This window comes from Ammospiza caudacuta, chromosome 21, assembly GCF_027887145.1.
Source record: "Ammospiza caudacuta isolate bAmmCau1 chromosome 21, bAmmCau1.pri, whole genome shotgun sequence".
NCBI lineage: Eukaryota > Metazoa > Chordata > Aves > Passeriformes > Passerellidae > Ammospiza > Ammospiza caudacuta.
Genome location: NC_080613.1, coordinates 4679078 through 4702411, shown reverse-complemented (window position 1 = coordinate 4702411; position 23334 = coordinate 4679078). Strand labels below are relative to the sequence as shown.

The following is a 23334-nucleotide window of genomic DNA, read 5'->3' as shown; positions in this document are numbered from 1 at the left end:
TTATTTACACTGCAGGTTCGTTTTCCCACTACGCTGAAGATGGGACCTTCACTCCGTGGTCAGCAGAGCTGGGGGGTGAGCTGGCAGCTGCCCTTTCCTCCTTTCTGCCCAAGGAGCTGCTGCTTGTGACAAAGAGCACCCTGTCACCCCAGCTGTGCCCCCTTGCAGGGCTGGGAGAGCAGCAGAGCCATGTCTGTGCTCATTGGAATGCTGGTGGCATCCTGCAGCTCAGCCTGCCTCCAACCCTGCTCCAGTGCCAGGGCAGGGGATGCAGGGGGAGAGGGAACTGGACACAGTGTCAGAGAGGGCCAGGTAAGGCTGCTGGGGTTTTTTTGGGCTGTGATTTGGGATGCTCAAGTGCTCTGCTTTTGAAAATAAGGCTGTGCTGAAAGCAGGAAGATAGCATGGAGGCAGCAGGCTGCCAGCAGAATCCTGTTACTGTGCCCCAGGTCTCAGCTACAGGCACAAAATCCATTTCTGGCGAATCCCTGGTGGTAGGAGCTGCCTGTTCCAGGAAGGTGAGGCAGTGTGCGTGTGAAGCACAGGGAGGTGTCCATCCCAGAGGCTTGTCCCTCCATGGCACATGGTGGTAGTCAGTGCCTTCCTGACCCTCTCCCATTTAACCTGTGGGAGGTGGGACCTGGGGCAAACCACCAAGCTGGGTGACCAAACCTTCTCCTCCTCTTCCTCAGGATGGAGCTGTCCATCCTGTGCTCCCCTTCCTCCAGCAAGGTCAGCTCATCCTTTGGGAGAAGTTCCTGCTGGAAACTGAGAACAGAACCACTCCATGAGTGCAGTGGAGCCTGGAGCAGTGACCCAGCTCTCACCCCAGCTGCAGGGCGTGGATGGGGCCACCCTCAGCCTCAGGGGCGCTGGGGGCAGGTAAGAGGCACCCAGTCCCACACAGCCTGTAGAACCTGGCCGTGCTGGCAGCCTGGAGCTGGGCTGGGGGCCACGAGGGGCTGTGGGATGTGGCACACCTCGCTCCTGCCCCGCGCCTGCCTTGTCAGGTCTGATCAGGAGGAGGATCAGTTGGCCCTGTTCCTCGCTCTCCAGATTTAATTAACGGGCCTTTCATCTCTACCCTGAAGGAATCTGCTATCTTCTGTCTTCTTAATTAACGTTCATTAAGCAAATCAGAAGAACATTTTCTCCTCTCCGCCTCCACGGCTTTTAACCCTTGCGGGGAACCAGGTCTGTGTTGGGGCACAAGAAGGTTCCTGGACAGGCTGGTGTCATCACAGCCTTGGTCACCACATCCCTCAAGTGCTTGGACCAAAGTCCTGGAGCATTGGGTGAAGTCTCTCAGGTACAGAGGAGTTCAGGTGAGGTTGGGCTTTGCTACTATGGACCACAGTAAGGGGCAAACTTGTGCCCACCACCCAGCAGGAGGCTGGTGAGGGCTCATCCTGTCTGGGGCACAGCTGAATCCACCTGGGAATGTGCAGTTCCCACTGCAGCATCCCCATAGCAGAGCAGTGTCAGCACCAATTCCCATCAAGCTCTCTGTGCCCCCACACCCGGTGGGCTGTGCTGGAGGAGGAGAAGGAGGGATTGGGGCACTCATCAGCATCCTGAGCCCTGGCTGTGTGGTGTCATCACTCTCTAACATGTCATGACTCTCTCCCCCTCTGTAACAGGGGCAGGCAAATCCTCTCAGGGATGAGTGCTGCATCCCAAGGAGGAGGAGGCAAACCCCTGACACAAAAGGTTTGGTTAGAGCTCGGTGTTAATAGTGCCAAGGTCGTGGGATCAATCCCCACATGGGTCATTCACTTAAGAGTTGGGCTCAATGATCCTTTTGGGTCTCTTCCAGCTCAGAGTATTTTATGATTCTATCTCCTGTCCTGAGCTTACAGCCTCAGTACCACAGGAAAAGCAAAACACCTGGAAAACCTCATCCCTGCAGGATGCAAGTCCCATTAAAACTGGCGCTGGGAACGCGCGGGGCAATAATTGAGCTGCAAACCCCTCTCCTTCTCCCCGGAGGCTGACAGTGGGTTTCCCAGTGGCTGCCCACTCCCAGCAGCTGCTGCACAGCTCCTGGATGCTGGGAAATGCAGCCCTCCCAGAGGAGCTGGCTCTGGCTGTCAGAGCCTGGGTCAATATATGATAATGGGGCTTTGAAACGGCGCTGCTGCCCAGGACTCTGATTCACAGCTCCCCTCTGGTGCTTTCTCCCGCAGCGTGGAGGGGAAGGAGAATAAAATAAATAAGAGTAGAAGGGAAGGGGAGGAAGAGAGCTTAAATTATATATGAGTACTAAGTTTCCAGAGCCCCTGTGGGCAGCTCAGTGAAGTGGTGTGGGGGTCAGAGCTCCCCTGTGCATCCCACTTTTGCAAATACTGCCCTGTGGGGTGTGGGTCAGGGTTTGTCCAGGGGCATGGCACCGTGCCAGGCTGCCTCTCTCCCTGTGTGCTGCCACCCTCCTGCCCTCATGGGTCAGATCTGGAGGGTGCCGTGGTCCCCAGAGAGGTTCCCCTGGCACAGACTATAATTAGCATTAGCCGAGAGCTGCTAATGAGGTCTGGTGATGATCTGGTTTGCCACCCCATGGAGATGCCTCCACAGGAATGTGCCCTCACTTGGGTCTGGGGGACTGGGCTGGCTCAGGGCAGCAGGCAGGGATGGGACCCCCCACTCGAGGGTGCTGGGGTGTCACAGACCCACAGCCCAGGCAGGCTGGTGTAAGTGGGAGAGCAGTCAATGCCCCCCATAAATCAGTGTGGGGAGAAGGTGCTTCAAAGTGAATCTGTTTCAGAGCCTTTCCCTAATCCACCCTTGATTTTGGAGCAGCAAAAAAAGTGGTGACCCCCACCAATTGATGGAAAAATCCTCATGTGAGATATGCACCACCACAAGCTCATTCCCACGGCTGAGAAATGGAGGAGCTCAGCTATGCCCACGCAGCTGGAGATGCAAATCCCCAATCCACAAAGAAAGGGAGATGTTTTGGGGATGGAGCACCGGATAGTCCCAACCCCACGGCCTGAGCACTAGCATGTCCTGCAGGGATCTCAAACTCCACAGCTCTGCCTCTCACACGAATATTTCGACATTCCCAGCAGCTTCCACAAGATGGACCTCGGAGCGAGAGGAGGTGCCGGGCAGGGGGACCCGTCCCATCCCATCCCATCCATCCCACCCCGTCCCGTCCCATCCCGTCCCGCCTGCTGCCATCCAGAGGAGCCTCAGAGTCCGGCCGGGGTTTCCGCGGCATGGCTCGGCCTGCGGGGCTCTGCCTGCTGGCCCTGCTGGGGCTGGGGCTGGGGGTCCCATCCCCCTGCTGGGACCCCCGGGGGCAGCCCCGCCGCTGCATGCCCGTGTTCGAGAACGCCGCCTTCGGCCGGGCCGTCCGTGCCAGCAACACGTGCGGGTCTCCCCCCGAGGATTACTGCCTGCACATGGGCGCCCAGCACGCCAGCGCCCTGTGCCACCGCTGCGACGCCAGCGACCCCCGGCGCCACCACAACGCCTCCCTGCTCACCGACTTCCACAGCCAGGAGGAGAGCACCTGGTGGCAGAGCCAGTCCATGGCCTTCGGCATCCAGCACCCCAACTCCGTCAACATCACCCTGCACCTGGGTAAGCGCCAGCAGGAGCCGCGGCGGGGTCGGTGGAGGGAGATCGGGGTGCAGAGATGGGGCTGGATGCTCCTGCACCCTGCAGCTCTTGCTGCCAGCGCTGGGTTAAGGACAGGACCCTCCCGAGGGCTTTTTGGGGGGTGGATGGAGGGAGCTGCACTGTGCAGAGCACTGAAAGGACTCGGGGAGGATGGACTCCATCAGCCTTGCCCGGGATGCCAGGAGCTGTGCCTGTCTGTGCTGCTTCCCAGCCATGCTCAGAGTGCTGCTCCCCCCTTCACCCCAGGATGTTTTATTCACTGATTTTGGAAGCCTGTGGAGCTGGAGGCAGATAGTTCCTACACTGGGAGAGCCCTGCCCGGGGAGGGTGGCTGCCGTGGGTGCCAAGCTCCTCCTGTTTCACCCCCGTGCGTTGCTCGGGGTGCCTGGTGTGTCTCGGGGTGCCGAGCTCCAGACACACCGTGCAATCCCGGTAGGTTTCCCCAGCTGGCATCAAACCCTCTGTGTTTTAAATACCGTGCAAGCCGCCCACCTGGAGGGTGCTTAAACCCAAGGGGCATGCCTAGCATTTTAAAAAGGTTTTATAACATTTTCCTGCCATCTAAACTCTCCTGGCTGTTGGCCAGCGCTGCAAAATCTTCATTCTCTGCAGTCTCCTGCCATCTGCATGCCGAAGGCGGGTAGTGGAGGGGCTGCGGCTGGAGCCGGTGAGGGGACGCATGAGTGTCGGGGTGGCACTGGTGAGGGGACAGCCGAGTGTCGGGGTGGCACTGAGCCGTGCTGGTGGGACCCAGCGGGGTCGGGGTGGCCGTGGAGGGTCCATGCCTGTCCCAGCAGGGATTTGGGAGTTGCCTGGCTGGGTGGAGGTCGCTGCTTTCCCAGCGCCCTGCAAGGGGAAGGACATCTGCTCCTGTCCCCGGGCTGGGGCTTGGCACCAGGAGCGATGCTGGAGGAGTCTGCCATCCTCACTCCCTGCTCCTGCTAGCCCTGAGGGCATTATCCAGCCTCTTGCCCGCCCAGCACAGGCTGTTTGTCCCCAGTCCGTGTGTGGGTGACCCGGGGCACAGACCACCCGAATGCAGCCTGTGTGGCTGAGCTGCCGCCGCCGGGCGACTTTGTGGCCACCAGTCCCAGCTGTGCACACCCACATGTGCGGGCTCTGCAAGCCCCGGGGCTGCTTTCCCATTCCCTGTCCTTCTTCCAGCTCTTCCCTGGCTCCTCTGTGGTCTTTCTTGGACCCCACACTGGGGTTTCCAGTGGAGCCCAGTCCCTGTGACTGCCCTGCTGTATCTGTCTCTGTTAACACAGCCAAGGCTCAAGCATTGCACCGATCATCTTCCAGCCCTATAGCCCTTCATGAGCTGGAGCATCCTCTGCCGTTGTACCTTTCTTCCTACATGGCTCCTTTATCTTGCCATGCTAAAAAATACCATCTTGGTGCTTGGCACATCATTGTCTGACCTTTCCCACAACTGCCAGGCCCCGTTCTTGTCCCAGCCACAGATGTTTTTATTGCTGCCTCAATGCTTTCACTTGGGTTAAGCAGGAAAAGCCCAACTGCAGTCCCCTGGAATGCAACCTGGGCTGAGTCCTTGCCCCTGAGCTCCACCAAGTAATTGGGTGTTCCATCCCATGCAGTGTGTCCCCTCAGCCTGCCTGTCTTGCTCACTCACACCTCCTGTAAGTTCTGCAGCGTGGTTGCCTGGGGAGCTTATTAAATAAGACATGGGATGACTTGGACAAGACCCGTGTTTACCTGTGTGTTGTTGATTGGCGTTAATTAGATTATGCTCCTTTAAATCTCTCTCTCTCTGTGAGGTTCCAGCCATGCTGTTATGGTGCAGTGGGCTCGCAGCTGGTCGATCATCCCAAGTGTCCACAGCTCTTGTATGTCCCCTGTCAGATGTCAGGAAGGAACTCAAAATATCCATGGCTTGCAAAGGCAGCACACTCCAGGGCTCCTCAGGAAGCAATCTGAATGCCAATGGCTCACTTTGGAGTGTCTCGATCAGGCATTATCTGTGTCTGTGACTCTGATTTTCCTGTAGGACTAGAGATGACAGGACATGTAGGTGACATGACTGTCCCACATGCTGCTTTCCTCCTCTCCAGAATTCTCTTCTTGGAGCCCCAGGGCAGTACAAGCTGCAGTTTGGGCTCGGGGGAAGGCAGGTGCACAGCTGGGAGAGCACCCAGGGGTCCTGGTGCTGCTTGTGTACCATTCCCAGCATCGCTGTCCAGCAGCACATCTGGCTTTGGGACATGTCACACCTGAGCAGCAAAGAGGAGATAACCAGCCTGGTTTATTTTCTGGATCTTTTTTTATTATTTTTTTTTCTTAGGAGAAATTGGCTGATTAAAAAGCCTGTCTGGGAAAAGCACATGAAAATTCTCAGACAGCCTATTTAATCAGCCAAACTTCTCCTCTCACGAAAATTCCTCAGGAAAGTGAATCTACTCCACCCCAGCTGGAGGCACCAAAACGGGGCTGCCCCAGCGCGGCCACCCCCTCCCCTCATGTGGGGCCACTTGGGGCAGGGGTGGTTTATTGACACAGCCCTGCCTTCCCTTCCTCTCCCAGAGCGAGCTGCCCCGGGAGGTGACGGCCCCGACCTCGCTGTTTTGGTAGAACCCCTCTGGGGACAGCGCTGTCTGGGAACCGGCGCCTGCCAGGCTCGGGGTGTGCAGGACAGGGCCACCCCCGCTGCCACCAGCGCTCCGGGGGAGGGGACAGGCACAAGGCGAGGGTGGCACAGCCCAGCTGAGCCCCTTCGCGTCACCTCCGGGTGGGCTGGCAGTGGCTCTGTCCCCCTCTCCCGGCAGAGCTTCCCGCATCCCTGATGGGATGCAGCTGCTGTTCCCCAGCGCTGGTAGCCGGCTGCCTCGGCTCCCCCGCAGCAAAGTCGCAGCACATACGCGACAGAATTCATATGGGCCCAATTAAAGGCTTGTTTTCCTAGTCCCGGAATAACCCCTCTAACATTCCCAACTCATTATCTTTTCAAATAAAGCCAAAACCTTGCAGCTAATTGTTTTGTGCTGTCAGGAGTGGTGCTGTTATGGAGCAATTCGGGCTTTGAGCTGGTCCTTCATCTCTGGCAATTAAGTGGGTCTGATGTTCACTTTGGTGTTTTCTCTTTTCCTTTCTGCTAATCCTTTCAAGCTCTTTCAGAGCTCGCTGGGACGCCCCAAGGATTGGTGGCCTCTCTTTGTCTTCATCCCAGCAAAGATGGAAGCGATGCCAGGTCCTGGCATGCAGCTCCCTGGGAAGGGATTGGCCTTGACCTTTTCCAGCTCTCCATCCCTAAAGCACCACTGCCCTGGGGATGCTTTCAGTGCTGTGGGCCTAACTCTCCCCCACAGCCTGGATTTGGAGCTGCTCTTTGCAACCCACCCAGTGCACCACACAAGGGGTGGGCCCTGCACTGGGGCGAGAGCCAGCTTGGATCCAGACAGGGTTTGGGCTGCACCAAGGAGGAGCTGTTGAGGGCAGATGGGTGAGTGTGACAGTGTTCACAGGGGGTCTTGGATGAGGGAAGAGATGAGGATCTGACTCCATGTTTCAGAAGGCTTGATTTATTATTTTATGATATATATTACAATAAAATTATACTAAAAGAATAGAAGAAAGGATTTCATCAGAAGGCTAGCTAAGAATAGAATAGCAAAGAATGATGTGGCTCGGACAGAGAGCCCGAGCCGGCTGGGCTGTGATTGGCCATTAATTACAAACATCCAACATGGCTGAATCAAAGATCCACCTGTTGCGTTCCACAGCAGCAGATAATCATTGTTTACATTTTGTTCCTGAGGCTTCTCAGGGGGAAAAATCCTACGGAAAGGATGTTTCATAAAAGATATCTGTGACAGGTGAGGGCAGTGATTTGTCCATTTTTAGCTGCGCTGGGTGCTGCAGGGTGCTGTTGGGATAACCCAGGCTGTGGTGCCCATCGAGTGACCCACACAGGGTCACAGCGTGGTGGCTCTGTCCCCAGGCAAAGCCTACGAGATCACCTACGTGCGGCTCAAGTTCCACACCAGCCGCCCCGAGAGCTTCGCCATCTACAAGCGCAGCCGCGCCGGGGGGCCCTGGGTGCCCTTCCAGTTCTACAGCGCCTCCTGCCACAAAACCTACGGCAAGCAGCCGCGGCAGTACCTGCGGCCCGGCGAGGACGAGCAGGTGGCCTTCTGCAGCGACGAGTTCAGCGACATCTCCCCGCTGAGCGGCGGCAACGTGGCCTTCTCCACCCTGGAGGGACGGCCCAGCGCCTACAATTTTGATGGGAGCCCCGCGCTGCAGGTGCCACCAGGGTGGGAGAGGGTGTGGGGCACAGAGCCTTGGGATCAAGGGAATTATTGCACCCAGCTGGGGATGAGCTGCAGCCCGGCTTGAAAAGCTGCAGGATGTGGCCTGGTTGGGGTGGGAGATGGTGGCCCAGACCTCTCCACCAAGGTGGCTTCCTCATGTCCCCTGCAGGAGTGGGTGACAGTCACTGACCTGCTCATCTCCTTGAACCGGCTCAACACTTTTGGGGATGACATCTTCAAGGACCCCAAGGTGTTGCAGTCCTACTACTACGCCATATCTGACTTCTCTGTTGGTGGCAGGTGAGGAGCAGCCAGGCAGAAGTATGGGGACCTTCTTGGGGCTGTGGGACTGAGGCAGCTGCTCCCCATCTCTTGTCTGAATTTTGGGGCAAACTGCTCAGGTGTGGCTTCCTCCATGTGTAAACTGGAGCTGGAAATGCAGAGATAGGGGATGAAATCTGGAGACCTCCCAGCTGTGCAGAAAGGTCTTTTCCCCACTAGCCCAGTCCATGTGGCACCACCTGTATTTGCTTTGTTCCCTCCCAGCCCAATGGCTTTTAATCATGCTGGGGCTCGTGTTGCTCCTCCTGTGACTCTGCTGGTTCCTGGGCACTGCAAAAGGGGAGCCGTGGGGTTCTAGTGGAAAGATGACCTGAAGCTGCAGAGGCCACCGGCAGAGAAGCTGGAACAGCTGCCAGCAGGAAAGGGCAGCAGATGTGGGATAGAGATGCAGGTGGCACCCACTTGGTGCTGCCTGCGGGCTGTGCTGCACATGCCCTTCCCCAGCTGGGAGAAGTGGAAAATTTCCCCATCCCTGAGAGCGCTGTCTGCCCCAGGCAGCGGGGCTGGGACAGCTCCCAGCCAGCAGACCTGGAGCTGCTGTCCCACCTCTGGGGTCAGCAGCTGGAGCTGGTCAGCACGGGCCACCCTCAGTGTGTGACCTCCCAACTGGCCAGAGTGGGAGAGCCTCAGGGACATGACAGGTGGCCTCAAGGCCAGCACAGCCTGAGCTGCTCTCACCCCACAGCCAGGCCAGCAGCAGGGTCACACACTGCACAGCCTGGGCACTGTGCCACTGCTGCTGCTGCCCACACTGTGCTCAGAGCAGCTGCCCCGTGCTGGGGTCTCACTGCAGGTGCAAATGCAATGGCCATGCCAGCGAGTGCTTGCCGGACGAGGCCGGGCAGCTGGTGTGTGTGTGCCAGCACCACACGGCTGGCACCGACTGTGAGCGCTGCCAGCCCTTCTACCAGGACCGGCCCTGGGCGCGCGGCACGGCCGAGGCTGCCAACGAGTGCCTCCGTGAGTACCCCCCAGTGGTTCTGGGTGCCCTGCTGCTGCATCAGCTCACCTGGCACCTCCTGCCCTTCCCGCACTGCTCCATTTTGGGAGGGAGGGAGGATTTGTACCCCGGGGCTCCCCTTCGCTGCAGCACCCCGAGTATTCCCATTCCCTTTACCTCACGAGTGCAGCCATCTGCTCCGTGCATTGTACTGCACGCACCTCTGCTTCCGAGGGCACAGGCACTGCTGAAAACTCTCACTGCTGGGCCAAGGGGTCCCGTCTGGGTCCTCCAGTGCCCGCCAGGTGCCCACCCGTCCTCCCGCCTCTCCCGCAGCTTGCAACTGCAGCGGCCGCTCCGAGGAGTGTTTCTACGACCGGGAGCTGTTCCGGCGCACCGGGCACGGGGGACACTGCCTCAGCTGCCGCGACAACACGGCCGGGCCCCGCTGCGAGAGCTGCAGGCAGAACTACTACCGCTGGGAGCCGCAGGGAGCCTGCCAGCCCTGCCACTGCCACCCCGCAGGTGCGTGCGGCACAGCTACCGATAACCCAGCCGGAGTTTGCTGGGAGGGATGAATTTGGGGGGTTCTCTCTTGCTCGGGGTTTCCCCGTCTTTCCCCTCTGGGGTTGAGCCTCAGGGCTGGTCGGGTCCCCGCAGGGTCCCTGCAGCCCCAGTGCGACAGCTCGGGGACCTGCGTCTGCAAAGCCAACGTGACGGGCTGGAAGTGTGAGCGCTGCAAGGACGGCTACCACAGCCTCAGCGAGGGCGGCTGCAGGTGAGGAGGAGCTCGGCCTGGGCAGGGACAGCGGGATGGGACCGGGGCTCACCCCGTCCTGCCTTTATCTCACCCCGTCCTGCCTTTATCTCACCCATCCAGACCCTGCAGCTGTGACCCCGCGGGCAGCGTGGGCACCTGCGACCCCAACACGGGGCACTGCACCTGCAAGGAGAGGGTGGAGGGACACCTGTGCAACAGGTGAGCACCTGGCATGGGGACAGGAACACTGTCCCTTTCCAGTCTTGGGCTTGGTGACAGGGCCGCATTCCTCTGGACCACTGGGGCTGGGCTCACAGGAGTGTCACCAGAGTCCCACACAGTGACACTGCCGTGGTTCCCTGCAGCTCTGCCTGCCCTGTGCCACATTCTCCTGTTTCCTCCCCGTGCCCAGGTGCCAGCCGGGCTGGTTTAACCTGCAGCCCCACAACCCCATCGGCTGCACCAGCTGCTTCTGTTACGGCCACTCCAGCGCCTGCAGGGCGGCAGATGGCTACGAGGAGACCCAGATCCGCTCCGACTTCAGCCAAGGTAACGACCTCCCCTAGCCCCAAGTAAAACTAAGGGCACTGCTCTGCCAATTTCAGCCAAAAATGGTTGGGAAGGATGTGGCTGAATGTCCCTGTGTGGGGCTGAGCATCTCCCTGGTGGTGATGGGTGGAGAGGGATTTCTCTGGCTTGCCCCTGTTTTGCTGTTAAATTTCTGCTCCTGCCCCCAGCTCCACGGGGACAGGGTGTTGGGACTCCCCGTGGCACCCCTCCATGCCAACCTGCTCCTGGGGCTGTGCATGGCTCAGGGAGGGCTGTGGGATCAGGCATGGACATTGCACCACACCAGGGACGGCAGGAGCACTAAAGATCAGCTCAGAAAGATAAAAAAAAAAAAAAAACAACAATAGGACGGAGCCTGCTGGGAACTCCCCCAATTATTCCCTTCTGTCCCCGTGCCCGGCTGGGATGTGACAGCTCGGTTGGACGGGCGGGAGGGAGGGAGGTGGCGCTTTTGCCTGGCTGCTGGCAGGGCTGGGAGCGTGCGGGATGCTGGGGAAACCCTGCCATCTGCCGCACGCTGCGGGGACACCGCGGGGACACCGCGGGCACGGGCACCCCCGGCGGGCACCCCGCGCTTCCCAGATGGGTGCGAACGCGCCGGGCACGGGCGGATCTTAATTGCCTTTAAACCGCGCTGCCAATTGCTGTGCTGCTGGAATGTCTTCCCGGCCTTGAAACCGAGCCAGGCTTTAAACCGAGCCTTTTTTTCCATCCTTCACACAGCCAGTTTGGGGCTGCTCCTTTGGGGGCTGGTTTGGAAGTTTCTGAGCTGAGATGCAGCCACAGCACACTCCTAAATCCCTGCTCCCCAAAACATTCCCCAGCCCAGAGTGGAGGGGGATCAGATGGAATTTTCTTACACTGGGTGAAAGTATAAATTTGGGATGATTTGATAACACAGCACAGCCCGCTTGAGAGATTTCCAAGTGTTTGTCCTGCAGAGCTGGAAGAAATAGCTAACCCTGTGGAATGGGGGGGAGTTTAACTGGTTTCTTAAGGAAACCAAATTAATGCAACTATGGCCCATCTCTTCTGGGCTTCTCCAGCATTTCTCCTCAGGCTTCCTGTGCTCACCAGCACACAGTAATGTTAGAATGGCAGCACAGACAGGAGGGCAAAAGTTTAAAGATGATAATTTCCTCCAAATCTAAGAAAATAAATAGATGAGGGGTGGTTAAGGGCATGAGAACACAGGGCCCAAGTGGAGCAGGGTGTTACAAAGTGCTGGCTCCTTCCAAGGAGAGAGTGTTGGGAGGAGGGACAGAGCCCCTGAAAGCAGCGCCCTGCTGGTGCTGTGCTGGCAGGCACTCACTGCTCCCTTAGCTGTGCCCTGCCACTCTATCCTGTCACACAGGGCTGGAGGGCTGGGCTGCCACAGCTCCAGGCACCACAGAGCTGCCCCTGCGCTGGGCTGGCCGGGAGATCATCGCTGAGTGGGATGGAGAGGAGCCAGTGGATTTCCTTGCACCAGGTACTGTGGATCCCTTGGTTCTCTCATCCCACTGCTATGCTGCTGCAGAAGGCACTGGGCTCCATTCCAGAGCTAAGAACATTTCCATAGCAGAACACATAGTGGTGGGCATTGGAACAGTGCATTGGGACCCCAGGAGGGCAGGCTGGAGCTGGCACCACTCTAGGAGGGTGGCTGTGGCTCTCGATGGTGGCGGTGGGAATAGGAGTGGACTGGCAGTCCTGGCAGAGCTGTGCCTCCATGTCCTACAGACTTTGCTCCTCTCTCCCCTCACAGAGAAGTTTCTGCAGAACCAGTGCCTCAGTTATGGGCAGCTCCTGTCCCTGCTGCTGGGAGTGGAGAACGGGACAAGAACAGAACCCAGAGTGCCCCTGCTCCAGGTCCAGCTGCTGCTGGAGGGTGAGGGGATGAAGATCACCATGTCCAGCAGCAAGAGCCAGCTCCAGCATGGAAAGCAAGCTGTCACCTTCAGGTACCCATCACGGTGTTTTGGGGAGCCTCAGTGGGTTTAGGGCTCAGTGCCTGATTTGTCTGGGCTGTCTTTTACTGCTCTCTGCCCATCTCAGGGACCCCCTGCCCAGGTCCCAGCCAGGAGCTGAGCTGTCCTGCAGCACCCAGCCCATGCTGGCCCTTCCTGCCTTCCCCACTCCCTCTCCAACAGGCTCCACGAGGCAGAGGAGGGTGCAGAGCCTTTGCTGTCAGCCTTCAGCTTCCAGCGCCTGCTCTCCAACCTGAGCTCCCTCCATCTCCGCGTGAGCCACGGCCCCGGGAGAGGTGGGTGGCTCCAGGGGACATCCCATGGGACCAGGCTGGGGTGGGACTGGAGACATGTCCATAGGACATCCCATGGAGCCCAGGCTGGGGTGGGGGTGGAGACATCTGCACAGGACATCCCTGTGGGGACCAGGCTGGGGTGGGATTGGAGACATCTGCACAGGACATCCCTGTGGGGACCAACCTGGGGTGGGACTGAGACATCTCCACAGGACATCCCCATGGGGACCAGGCTGGGGTGGGACTGGAGACAGTGAAGCAGCATCAGGCTCTGAAGGATGAGAGAGATTGTCAGGGGTGTTTTGGGGCAGGGGCTGCCTCCTCTCTGTGAACACCCCTGGGCTCTCCAGGAGGTGTTTTGGGGTCTGTCTGGAGCATTTCAGGGCAGAGCAGGGCATGCAGCACCCCATTCCCACACGGCTGTCCCCTCTCACAGGCAGGCTGTCCCTGAGCCAGGTCCAGCTCACATCTGCTCGCCCCGGGCCGGGCCCTCGGGCGGGCTGGGTGGAGGAGTGCACGTGTCCCACGGGATACAGCGGGCAGTTCTGCCAGTCCTGTGCCCCTGGATTCAAGAGGGAGATCCCATTTGGCGGCCCCTTCGTCAGCTGCGTGCCCTGCACCTGCAACCAGCACGGGGACTGCCACCCCCTCACAGGTGTGCACCCTCCAGCCCCGCCACTCACCTGCTGCTCCGTGTGTGGGTGACAAATCCCCGCCTTTGCTTGCTCTGAGGGAAGCTGGGAACCACTGGTGAGGTTGTGGTTCCCAAAATCTGCAAGTTGAATCGCTTGGGTGGTTCTAGGGACAGGGTTCATAACTGCAAAGATAGAGATTATTAATGAAGTGCAATAATGGTGGTAATCTATAATTAGAGGAGCATTTTTCATGATAATTTATGACTTCTAAGGAGGACGAGGGAAGGGTGTTGGTGCTCAGAGGAGTGAGGGAGCAGGGACCAGGGCAGCAGAGAGGGTTTAGCTCGGCTGGGTCTCACAGATAGCATCACTGCCCGATGAGAGGAGCAGGACTGGGGGCAGCTCTGGGATCTGCAAACTGAGAGTTAACCTGAGCAGAGAAACAAGGAAAAAAGCAGGAAAACACAGAGGGCAGACACCAGAGGAGCCCAACCAGCCCAACCCCTGGTGGCTGGCTCTCCTAGGTGGGGAGCAATAATGATGTGCAGCAGGGATGGAGAGGGCTTGGGGAGGCAGAGAGCTCGGCAAATGTCCCTGCCCTGCCCGCAGAACCACGGCAGCAGCTCTGCAAACCCGCCCTCATCCCGCAGAGCGGGGCTGGCGCCGCGACTGCACAATCCCCAGGGAAGGGGCCAGACTTTTGATGTTCCGGCCTGGGCGCTGCCAGCCTGCGCATTTCCTTTCGTTTATTTTTCCACTTCTTCCTGCCACCCGCTTTTTCTTTCTTTTCCATCGTCTGACTCTGCCTGGATGTGGGGAAAATGGAATAACACTCCCTCCTGCGCAGCCTTCCTGGTATGACCCGACCCCACAAAACACGGGGGGAATCCTCCCCCAACTCCTCTGTCTCCAGGGAAGCAGAGCATCTGCCTGGAGCTGGGGGTTCCTTGAGCCCCTCCTCTTCCTCCCTCTCCTCCTCACAGCCCATTTCGGAAGGCTGACTCAGAGGCTCGGCTCGCTCTGGAGATGCTCCCCGGTGGGTGCCGGGCCGGCTGTTTGTGTTTTCCAAGCCGGGCTGGAAAGGACGCGCCTCGACACTCGGAAATGTGTTGTGGATTACGGCAGGCGCCGGCAGCCCCCGCGCACACTGATGGTGCTGCCTGTGCCAGCGCTGCCTCGTCCCTGCATCGCTGTGGCCTCCGTGGCCGCTCCAAAACCTTCTCCCTCTACCAAGGACTGGGCAAGGAGGGAAAATATCCCGAGTGCTGGTTGGGGATGTGCAACCCCTCGCTTGGAGCTGCACATCCCTCTCGCCGCGCTCAGCAAGGGATCCGCTGGGTTGCATCTAACCCCTACCCTTACTACAGGGTGTTGGGGTTAGTTGTAGCAGTGGTTGCAGGGTGAGGTTGACTAGTAAGTTTAGGGGTCTCTTTTGTGCCTTTGGTGCTCGGTATAGTTTATTTAGGGGGGATGTTGGTAGTGTTTGTTTATTCAGCGTCATTGGCGGAGGATCCCCATCTGGAAGCTTGAGCTCGTTGGGGTGTTGTTGGTTATGGTCTTGGGATAGGGTTGCTTGTGGTGGTGGGGCTTGTTCATGGGGGTGTGTTGGGGTTATTAGCGGATTTTCCTCCCCGCAGGGCACTGCCAGTGCTCACACAACACAGAGGGTCCCTCCTGCGAGCGCTGCAGCCCCGGCTTTTACGGCAACCCCTTCGTGGGGCGCTCCGATGACTGCAAGCCCTGCCCCTGCCCCGGCCGCTCGCCCTGCACCGCGGTGCCCAGCACTGGGGAGGTGGTCTGCACCCACTGCCCCCCGGGGCAGAGAGGTGAGGCCGGGCCTGGGTGGGCACAGGGGTCGTGGGCAGAGTGGGCACGGCTGGATCCTCGCCACCGTTCCACCTTCCCCAGGAAAGCGCTGTGAGCTCTGCGATGATGGGTTTTTCGGGGACCCCCTGGGGCAGAGAGGCCCCGTGCACCCCTGTGAGCCCTGCCAGTGCCACGGGAACGTGGATCCCAATGCCGTGGGGAACTGCGACCCCGTGTCCGGCCGATGCCTGCGCTGCCTCCACCACACAATGGGGGAGCATTGCGAGAAGTGCCGGCCGGGCTTCTACGGGGACGCGCTGGCTCCCAGCCCTGCTGGGAAGTGTGCTCGTAAGTACCGCCCCGGGGCACAGCTCACTAGCAGCCAAAACCCTCCCAGCAGTGAAGGCAGAGGGTGGAAGGGGATGCCCAGCAGGTTTAGGGGGCTGATGGATGGTCCAGGTTGCCCCCACCTGTTCCCCTTTGCCCTCTTGCTCCACTGCCATCCTTCCCCAGAGGTACTCTGGCTTGCAGGGGCTCTTTGGAGCCCTGGCTGATGGAGGAATGTGGCTCTCCACGTTGTCAGGAGCTCAGCCCCAGCGCCCACCTGCAGGCCAATCCACCTGCCCCATGCTGGGATTTATGGGTTATTTTGTCTGGTTATTTATGCTGGGATTTAAGGGTTATTTTGTCTCCCACAGCTTGTGACTGCAGCCCCAGTGGCTCAGACCCGAGGCTGGAGGGCTGTGATCCTGGCACAGGCCAGTGCCACTGCCTCCCACATGTGACAGGCAGAGCCTGTGGGCAGTGCCAGCCTGGCTACTACGGCCTGGAGCCCACCGTGGGGTGCAGGAGGTATGTGGGGCATCCCACGGGGCTGCCAGGGATGGCTCCATGCTCCCAGCTCTGCTCTCTGCACTGATTGCCTGCTCATGACCCTCCACTTCTCATGCCAGCTGTGAGTGCCACCCAACAGGGTCACGGGAGAGCGGGTGCCACGCGCTGACGGGGCAGTGCTCCTGCCAACCTGGTGTCACAGGGAGGAGATGTGATCGATGCCAGCACGGCTTCTTCGGCTTCTCTGCCAGGGGCTGCCGAGGTAAGGGGAACGGGCGCTGCATCTTTGTCCCCAAAGCAGGGCTGGCAGCCACACTGTGACGCCTTTCTGCCCCCACTGCAGCCTGCAACTGCTCCCCGCTGGGCTCCATCACCCCGCAGTGCCACGAGAACAGCACCTGCCTGTGCCACCCTGGCTTCGTGGGCTACAAGTGTGACCGCTGCCAGGCCAACTTCTTCCTGGAGCCGCTGAGCTCCCGCTGCCAGCAGTGCCCTGCCTGCTACGGGCTGGTGAAGGACGAGGTACAGCCTGTGACAGGCACAGCACCCCTGTGTGACGGTGTTCACAGGGGTCTGAGGATGAGGGAAGATATGAGGATCTGACTCCATGTTTCAGAAGGCTTGATTTATTATTTTATGATATATGTTTTATTAAAACTACACTAAAAGAATAGAAGGAAGGATTTCATCAGCAGGTTAGCTAAGAATAGAAAAAGAAAGAATGATAACACAAGGCTTGTGTCTTGGGCTCTCTGTCTGAGCCAGCTGGACTGTGGTTGGTCATTAATTAGAAACAACCACATGAGACCAATCACAGATGCATCTGTTGCATTCCACACCAGCAGATAATCAATGTTTACATTTTGTTCTTGAGGCCTCTCAGCTTCTCAAGAGGAAAAACCCTAAGGAAAGGATTTTTCATAAGAGATGTCTGTGACACCTCTGCAGTGCCTCACTGTCCCCCCGTGTCCCCTGTCCTGCCCACAGGCTGACCGCCTGAAGGCCAGGCTGCAGGAGATGGAGGAGTGGCTGCAGAAGCCAGGCTGTGACACCCACCCGGGCCAGGCTGCCATGCTGGGAGATGCACCCCGTGGAGATGGGCTGCCCAGCCCACACCTCCTGAGAGGTACAGGGGACTCTCCTTCCTCCCACTCGCTGCTCCCTCAGGGTGCTGTGACATGCTGGGGGGGTGCAAGGAGGTCCCAGGTGTGTGCTAGCCTCAGTGTGCTGTGACCTGGGGGAGAACAGTGGAGGGGACATGCCTTTTTGGGAGGACAGAACACTGCGGGGATGCTCACACCACTGAGGTCTTGGAGCAGGCAGTGATGGGCATTATTGGGGGGTACCCTTTGGGTGCTGAATTCCTGGGTTCCTCCTGCACACCCAGAGGGACTGCACTCCCCTTTCAGCAGTAGCTGTTAGGGGCTGGGGCATGGAGCAGCTCCACAGGGCAGCAGGGAGCCCTGAGCAACCCCAACGGGCATTGAGATGCTTGTGCTGCCCACAGGTGCCTGGGCCACCCTCCTGGTGCAGGTGGGACAGCTGGCAGGGGCACTGAACACTGCACAAGGCCGTCTCAGCAATGCCAGCCAGGCCAGCAGCTGCTCCCATCACGGACCCCCCAAGACCTGTACGCTGCTCTCCGAGATTGGGGCCGCGCTGCAGTCGGCTGAGCAGGAGATCCTGCACGCTGCTGACACCCTGGCTACCACGGTGGGGACTCTCAGGGGCTCCTGGGGGGGTGGTGGCAATGCTGGGGGCACTGGGATGTGCCTGCCAGCACTGTTGGGGTGGGATGTGACCAGCAGAGTGGGGGAGTGGGAAAGCCTGGGCTCCATGTGGGTATGGCCCTCCTTGCAGCTGAGCCAAGAGGAGATATTCTCCTTGCTCTAGCCCTTTGGGAGGTTCTTGGTGGTGCTGGGCTGGCAGGGTGCAGGGGTGCCTGTTCCCTGCCAGGGTCTCAGTGCTGCTGTTTGCGTTCCAAGGAAATTCCCCAGGAAATCCCACAGCAGCCCACAAACTGGAGCCGCTGGGCACTGGAGGCTCAGGCTCTGTCCAAGAGGTAAGATTTGAGCAGGCAGAGGAAGCTGTCAGCCCAGCTGGGGGTGCAGGGGGCATTCCTTTTCCAGGAGGCCAATCCTGATTGCCTTTGTCTGTGTGTCCTTGTCCCTGCAGCCACAAGGACTCCATGGCACAGGTGGAGGCCGTGGTCAGGAGAGCACTGCGTGCCTCCAATGCCAGCTCCGAGCTCCTGAGGAACCTGCTGGAGAGGAACAGCACACAGGATGAGCTGGAGGCTGGGTGAGGGGCTGGCAGGGCACCACAGCCCCTTTCCTCTGGCCAGGTCCCTGTCACAGGGCTCAGTCACAGGGATTTGCCACCTGCCCAACAGGCACATGCTGAGCACCTTGCAGGGTGCTCATAGCACCACAGTGCTGTAAAGCAGAGGGACAGAGTGCTGTGTGCTGGGGAGGGTTCAAGAAAAGCCCCAGAATTTCCTGCTACATCCATGTCCAGGGCCACATTGTCCTCTTCATCCTTGAAGGGACCAGAGGGCCCTGGCTGACAGCAGTGTCCTGTGTAGGTATGAGGAAATCCAGCGGGCACAGGAGGAGCTGGGTGCTGGCATGGCAGAGGTGGCAGCAGAGGCCAGGAGAGCTCTGGCAGCTGTGGAACAGGCACAGGCTGACCTGGCTGAGAGACTTTTGCAGGTGGCTGCTCTGAGGCAGGTGAGCAGCACCCAAACCAAGCTCCTGCTGGCACCCCTACCTCCTGCTTTACCAAGCTGGGAGATGATCTCATGGAGCCTTTGGCACTCCTGATCCCGCAGCAGGTGCTGCCAATGCAGGCTGCAGACCTGGCACAGGAGCTGGCAGTGCTGGAGCAGGCAGCAGCAGCCCAGGAGCCCTTGGCTCAGCAGGCTGTGGAGGTATCTCACACTCTGGCAGCAGGATTGCATCTGGAACTGCAGAGGACTCGTGGCTTCAAGCAGGTAATTGCTGCTCACAGGAATGGGGAGCCCCATCCCTGCTGCTCCAGCAGCCAGGTGTGGTCAGCCTCATTCCTCCCAGATGCCTCCCAGCTGCCCAGCCTCATTCCTCCTATCTTCTCTCCAGCTCCAGGACCAGGCTGGCTCTGCCCATGGCATGGCCACCAGGGCTGTCTCTCGAGGAAAAGCTGTTCTCTCCGATACTGAGTCCCTCCTGGCCAGCTTGGAAGGTAAAAGGCACCAGTCAGAGCATCTCCAGCCACAACCTGGCTCTCATCAGGTGGCAAGGGGAGAAAAGGACAGTTTGGTGATGGTCAGGTTGCTCCCATAGGCATGAAGAAGGTGCTGGGGCATCGGAAGAGCCAGGCTGCCCTGAGGAGGAGGATGGCTTCTGTGCGGAACAGAGTGGTGGTGGATGCTCAGAGGAAGATTAAACAGGCAGAGAAGACTCTGGGAAACTCCCTGTCCATCTCCACCACAGCCCAGAGGACAGCTGGGGAGGCTGAGAAACTCTCTGAGGAGAGTGCCAAGGTCTGAACTGAGGGGTTGGGGTGGAGCTGCTGGGCATGGCCAGGCTGGCAGCATCACCCACAGAGCCCAGGCTGCTGCAGGCAGGCTGTGTGTCCTCAGGTGACTGTCCCCATCTCTGTCCCTTTGCAGAGGGCACGGGCGGTGCTGCAGGAGAGCAAACAGGCCCTCAAACACGCCAGCCAGTTCGCCATGCGTGCCAATGAGACCCAGTGGGAGCTCTCCCAGCAGGAGCACATGGCTGAGAAGCTCAGAGGCGACCTGGAGGAAGCACAGCAGGTCAGCTGGGTTCCCTTGGGCAGGCTGTGTCCTCCAGAGCATGGAGGCAGCTTTGCCCACAGCCCAAAGCATAGGGAGCAATCTGGTTTGGGAGCTCCACTGTAGGGACAACACCTTGGGGATGTTCCTGGGATCTCCTCCACCATCCAGCCAAGGGTCAGTGGTGTCCCTGATCTGGGTGTCTGTCTCTGTTGGAAGGTGGGGTCAGAGGTGAGTGAGATGGCAAAAGGTCTCCAGGAAGCCCGGGGCTCACTCATGTCGGACATCGAGACCCTGAACAACCTGCTGAACAGCCTAGGTGAGACCTGGGGGAAATGGGGTGTGAGTTCCAGGGGAAGGGCTGGGCTCTTGGGGACCAGGGCTCTCCCGCTCACTGCTACTCCTGCCTGATGGCCATCCAGGCTGGGCTGGGTGCTCTTTTGGCTGATATCCATGGTCTCAGCAAGGCTTCTTTAAGGCTCATGAAGAATGAATTGGGGCTTGCTGAATGTGTGTGCTCATGTCTGCTCTGGGTACACTGATCTCCCTTGGGATCCTCAGGGAGAGCAAGGCTGGCAAAGTCCCTTTGGAACTGAGGGCTGTGCTAGACTGGTTTGCTCCTTGTTGCTGGTTGGTCTTGCTCCAGCTCCTCCTGTTTTTATCACATGGGTCTATTTCTGAGCATTCCAGGACTTTTGCATCCAAGAAATTTTGAAAAAGCCTGGAAACCATGACCCATTTTTAAGAATGAGAAGTGCCCAGGCCCTGCCTGGAGCCACAGCTCTGTTTGCTTGTCTGTGATCAGTGAGAAGCTGCAAAGCCTCCATGCCCTGCTGCACCCACTCCTTATAGTCTGCCTGGTGCCATGGAGTACATCCAGAACATCTCCTGTCCCCTTCTCTGCTCTCATCCATGTCCTCTCCTGTAACCATGTTCACAGGGGTCTGAGGATGAGGGAAGAGAAGAGAATCTGACTCCATGTTTCAGAAGGCTGATTTATTATTTTATTATATATATTATATTAAAACTATACTAAAAGAATAGAAGGAAGGATTTCATCAGAAGGCTAGCAAAGAATAGAAAAGGAAAGAATGATAACAAAGGCTTGTGGCTCAGACTGTCTGTCCAAGCCAGCTGGGCTGTGATTGGCCATTAATTAGAAACAACCAACATGGGCCAATCAAAGATCTACCTGTTGCATTCAACAGCAGCCGATAATCAATGTTTACATTTTATTCCTGAGGCCTCTCAGCTTCTCAGGAGGAAAAATCGTAAGGAAAGGGTTCTTCATAAAAGATGTCTGTGACACTCTCCCTCCTTGCCCAGGTGAGCTGGAGCAGGACACGGAGGTGGAGGCGGTGCTGAGCGCTGGGAGGCTGCAGCTGGAGCAGCTGTGGCTGCGCCTGGCCACACCAGGTCCCCTGGCCAGGCAGCTCAGGCGGCTGCAGCAGGAGGCAGCACGGCAGCAGGAGCAGATCCAGGCGTTTGAGAGCGACTTGGCTGAGATCCGGGCCGACAAGCAGAACTTGGAGGACATTTTGAGGAGTCTCCCTGAGAGCTGCTCCAAGTGACCGGTGGCTGGCTGCTGCCACACGTCCTCTGTGCCCACCCTGCACAGGGAATGGCAGAGGGAAGGACACTCTGCATTCACCAGCACCAATCCCTCCCACTGCACTGCCCTCCCTCAGTATCACACCCCAGGTCCTTCTTCACACCTGTTCAGGCTCCGCACCTCAAGCACTCTGCAGCACGACTCCAGCCACCACCTCTGTCCTTGGGATGGGGGGACACCCACCCACCAGGGGCACTGATGTTTCTGTGCAGGATATGGAGCCATTCCAGGGTTGGTCTCCCACTGCAGAGTGAACAAAGAATCCTCACAGATCTCCTCCATCCCTCCTTTCCCATCGCTGGGACAGCTTACCAAGTATGCAGTGTACCCAAGCTGTACTGCCTGGCACTCCCTCCTGCCCCAGGAGAAGAGAGGCTCTCACACATGCTGGAAGCTGGTGCTGCTGCACAGCACCCTGCAGTGCTGTGGTCACAGAGGTGCAGAGAGGAATGCTGGTGAAGCCAGGCAGAGAGCTGCTCGCCTGAGGGCACACAGCTTGCCTGCCTCCCAAGGGAAGGGAGCTCACAGCAGGGAGGGCTCAATTAATGAGCAGAAACAAAGCAAAGATGGATCCTCACCCAGCTCCTGGAAGGCAGGTGGGACATCCTCAGCCTGCTTCAGTATGAGAGGAGCTCAGGTCTTGCTGTTCCCTTGCTCCAGGGTAAGACAAGGCCGCAGCCAGCTCTGCTTGGCTCACTGAATGTCACCAGGCATGGCTACAAAACAGCCAATTGCCACCAAGTCCCAGAGATGCAGCCAAAGGAGGTGTCAGAGCAGCAGCACCCACAGCTCCACTGGAGAGGAACTGGCTGATGGCAGCAGGCTGTGCAGCCAGTGTGGACTGGATGGGGAACAGCTGGACACTGCTTCTGCCTGTGTCACTCCCACGGGGTGGCAGAGGTCAGGGGCTGTATTGCCTTTAAAGGAAAGGCATTTCTGTTCCTCTGTGCTCCTGTGTGGGCTAGGCTGCAGGACAAGCCAGGTCCTGGCTCAGCCCACCTTGTGCTGGCTGGGCTGTGACTCCAGGTAGCTGAAATCATTCCCATGAGAGCAGAAACGAGTCCCCAGGCTGGAGCTTGCTTCATTTTTTAACCGGTTTTACCTATGTTTTTTTTCTGCTCACAGTGCTGCAAATCAGGTTTGCTAAAGTCTTGTGTAATTTATGTAAAATTGCTGCCATCGATGTTGAATTCCCCCAGCAACATCTCTGGTGGGTCCAGTGGCCTGGAAGGAACACAGGATTCTCCTGCTGAGAACAAAGCCATCGCCCTTCTAATTCTGCACAAAAGCTGCCCGAGGAGTGGGCAGAGCTGCAGTGCTGTGGGGGTGTGATGGCAGGGGCTCCCCTGCTGCTGCCCAAGGACAGCTCTGGGAAAGCAAAACCATGGAACAGCGAGAGCACAGCGTGATCCGGCTTGGCCAGAGGCAGGGGGCCATGGCCACTCACTGTCTCTCTGGGAGGACAATTACACATCTCCAGTGAACACACAAATTTGCTGCTCTTACAGAAATGTCAAGCCTCTGCTGTGTGCCTGCCGCTGAAGATGTGCTTCACGCTGCCTCCTGCTCTCCCTGGAACTCTGTGTTTTTGGCTGGCGCCACCTGCCTAGAGCTGTATCCATTAAAAATTCTTAATATAACACGCAGCTGTCCATCCAGGGTGTGCGGTGGCAGGAGAGCACGCTGTACCTGCATTCGCTGCTTTAAAGAGCAGGGCTTGAGATGCGGCTGCATTTGGGGTGGCAAGGGGCAAATGTCTGAAAATTCTAGCATGAAATCATGCTAGAACATGATTTTAAAATTAGGTGTCAGGGTGGCAGCAAGGAGGTGCGACCCTGGCCGGGACACGCATGGCCGGGACATCACCTCGGTCCATCCCTTTTCCCGCTGCTCGCACTCCAGCGTTAATCCATCGCCTGGAAG

At 58.5% G+C, this 23334-nt stretch overlaps 1 protein-coding gene across 1 annotated transcript; it reads left to right on the top strand.

Moving 5' to 3' along the window:
• The first annotated feature begins 3063 nt into the window (after positions 1–3063).
• LAMC3 (laminin subunit gamma 3) lies at positions 3064–21370 on the top strand. The gene is given in 29 exon segments (XM_058818343.1): positions 3064–3159; positions 3162–3585; positions 7580–7884; positions 8062–8192; positions 9028–9194; positions 9511–9699; positions 9835–9952; positions 10055–10153; positions 10347–10483; positions 11859–11975; positions 12252–12447; positions 12637–12749; positions 13186–13404; positions 15022–15210; positions 15293–15538; positions 15889–16042; positions 16144–16286; positions 16368–16546; positions 17012–17150; positions 17532–17737; positions 18010–18086; positions 18200–18325; positions 18609–18753; positions 18855–19016; positions 19141–19243; positions 19345–19544; positions 19674–19820; positions 20019–20118; positions 21126–21370. Coding segments are annotated over 29 exon segments (4857 nt in total). The 5' UTR covers positions 3064–3078.
• The last annotated feature ends 1964 nt before the right edge of the window (positions 21371–23334 follow it).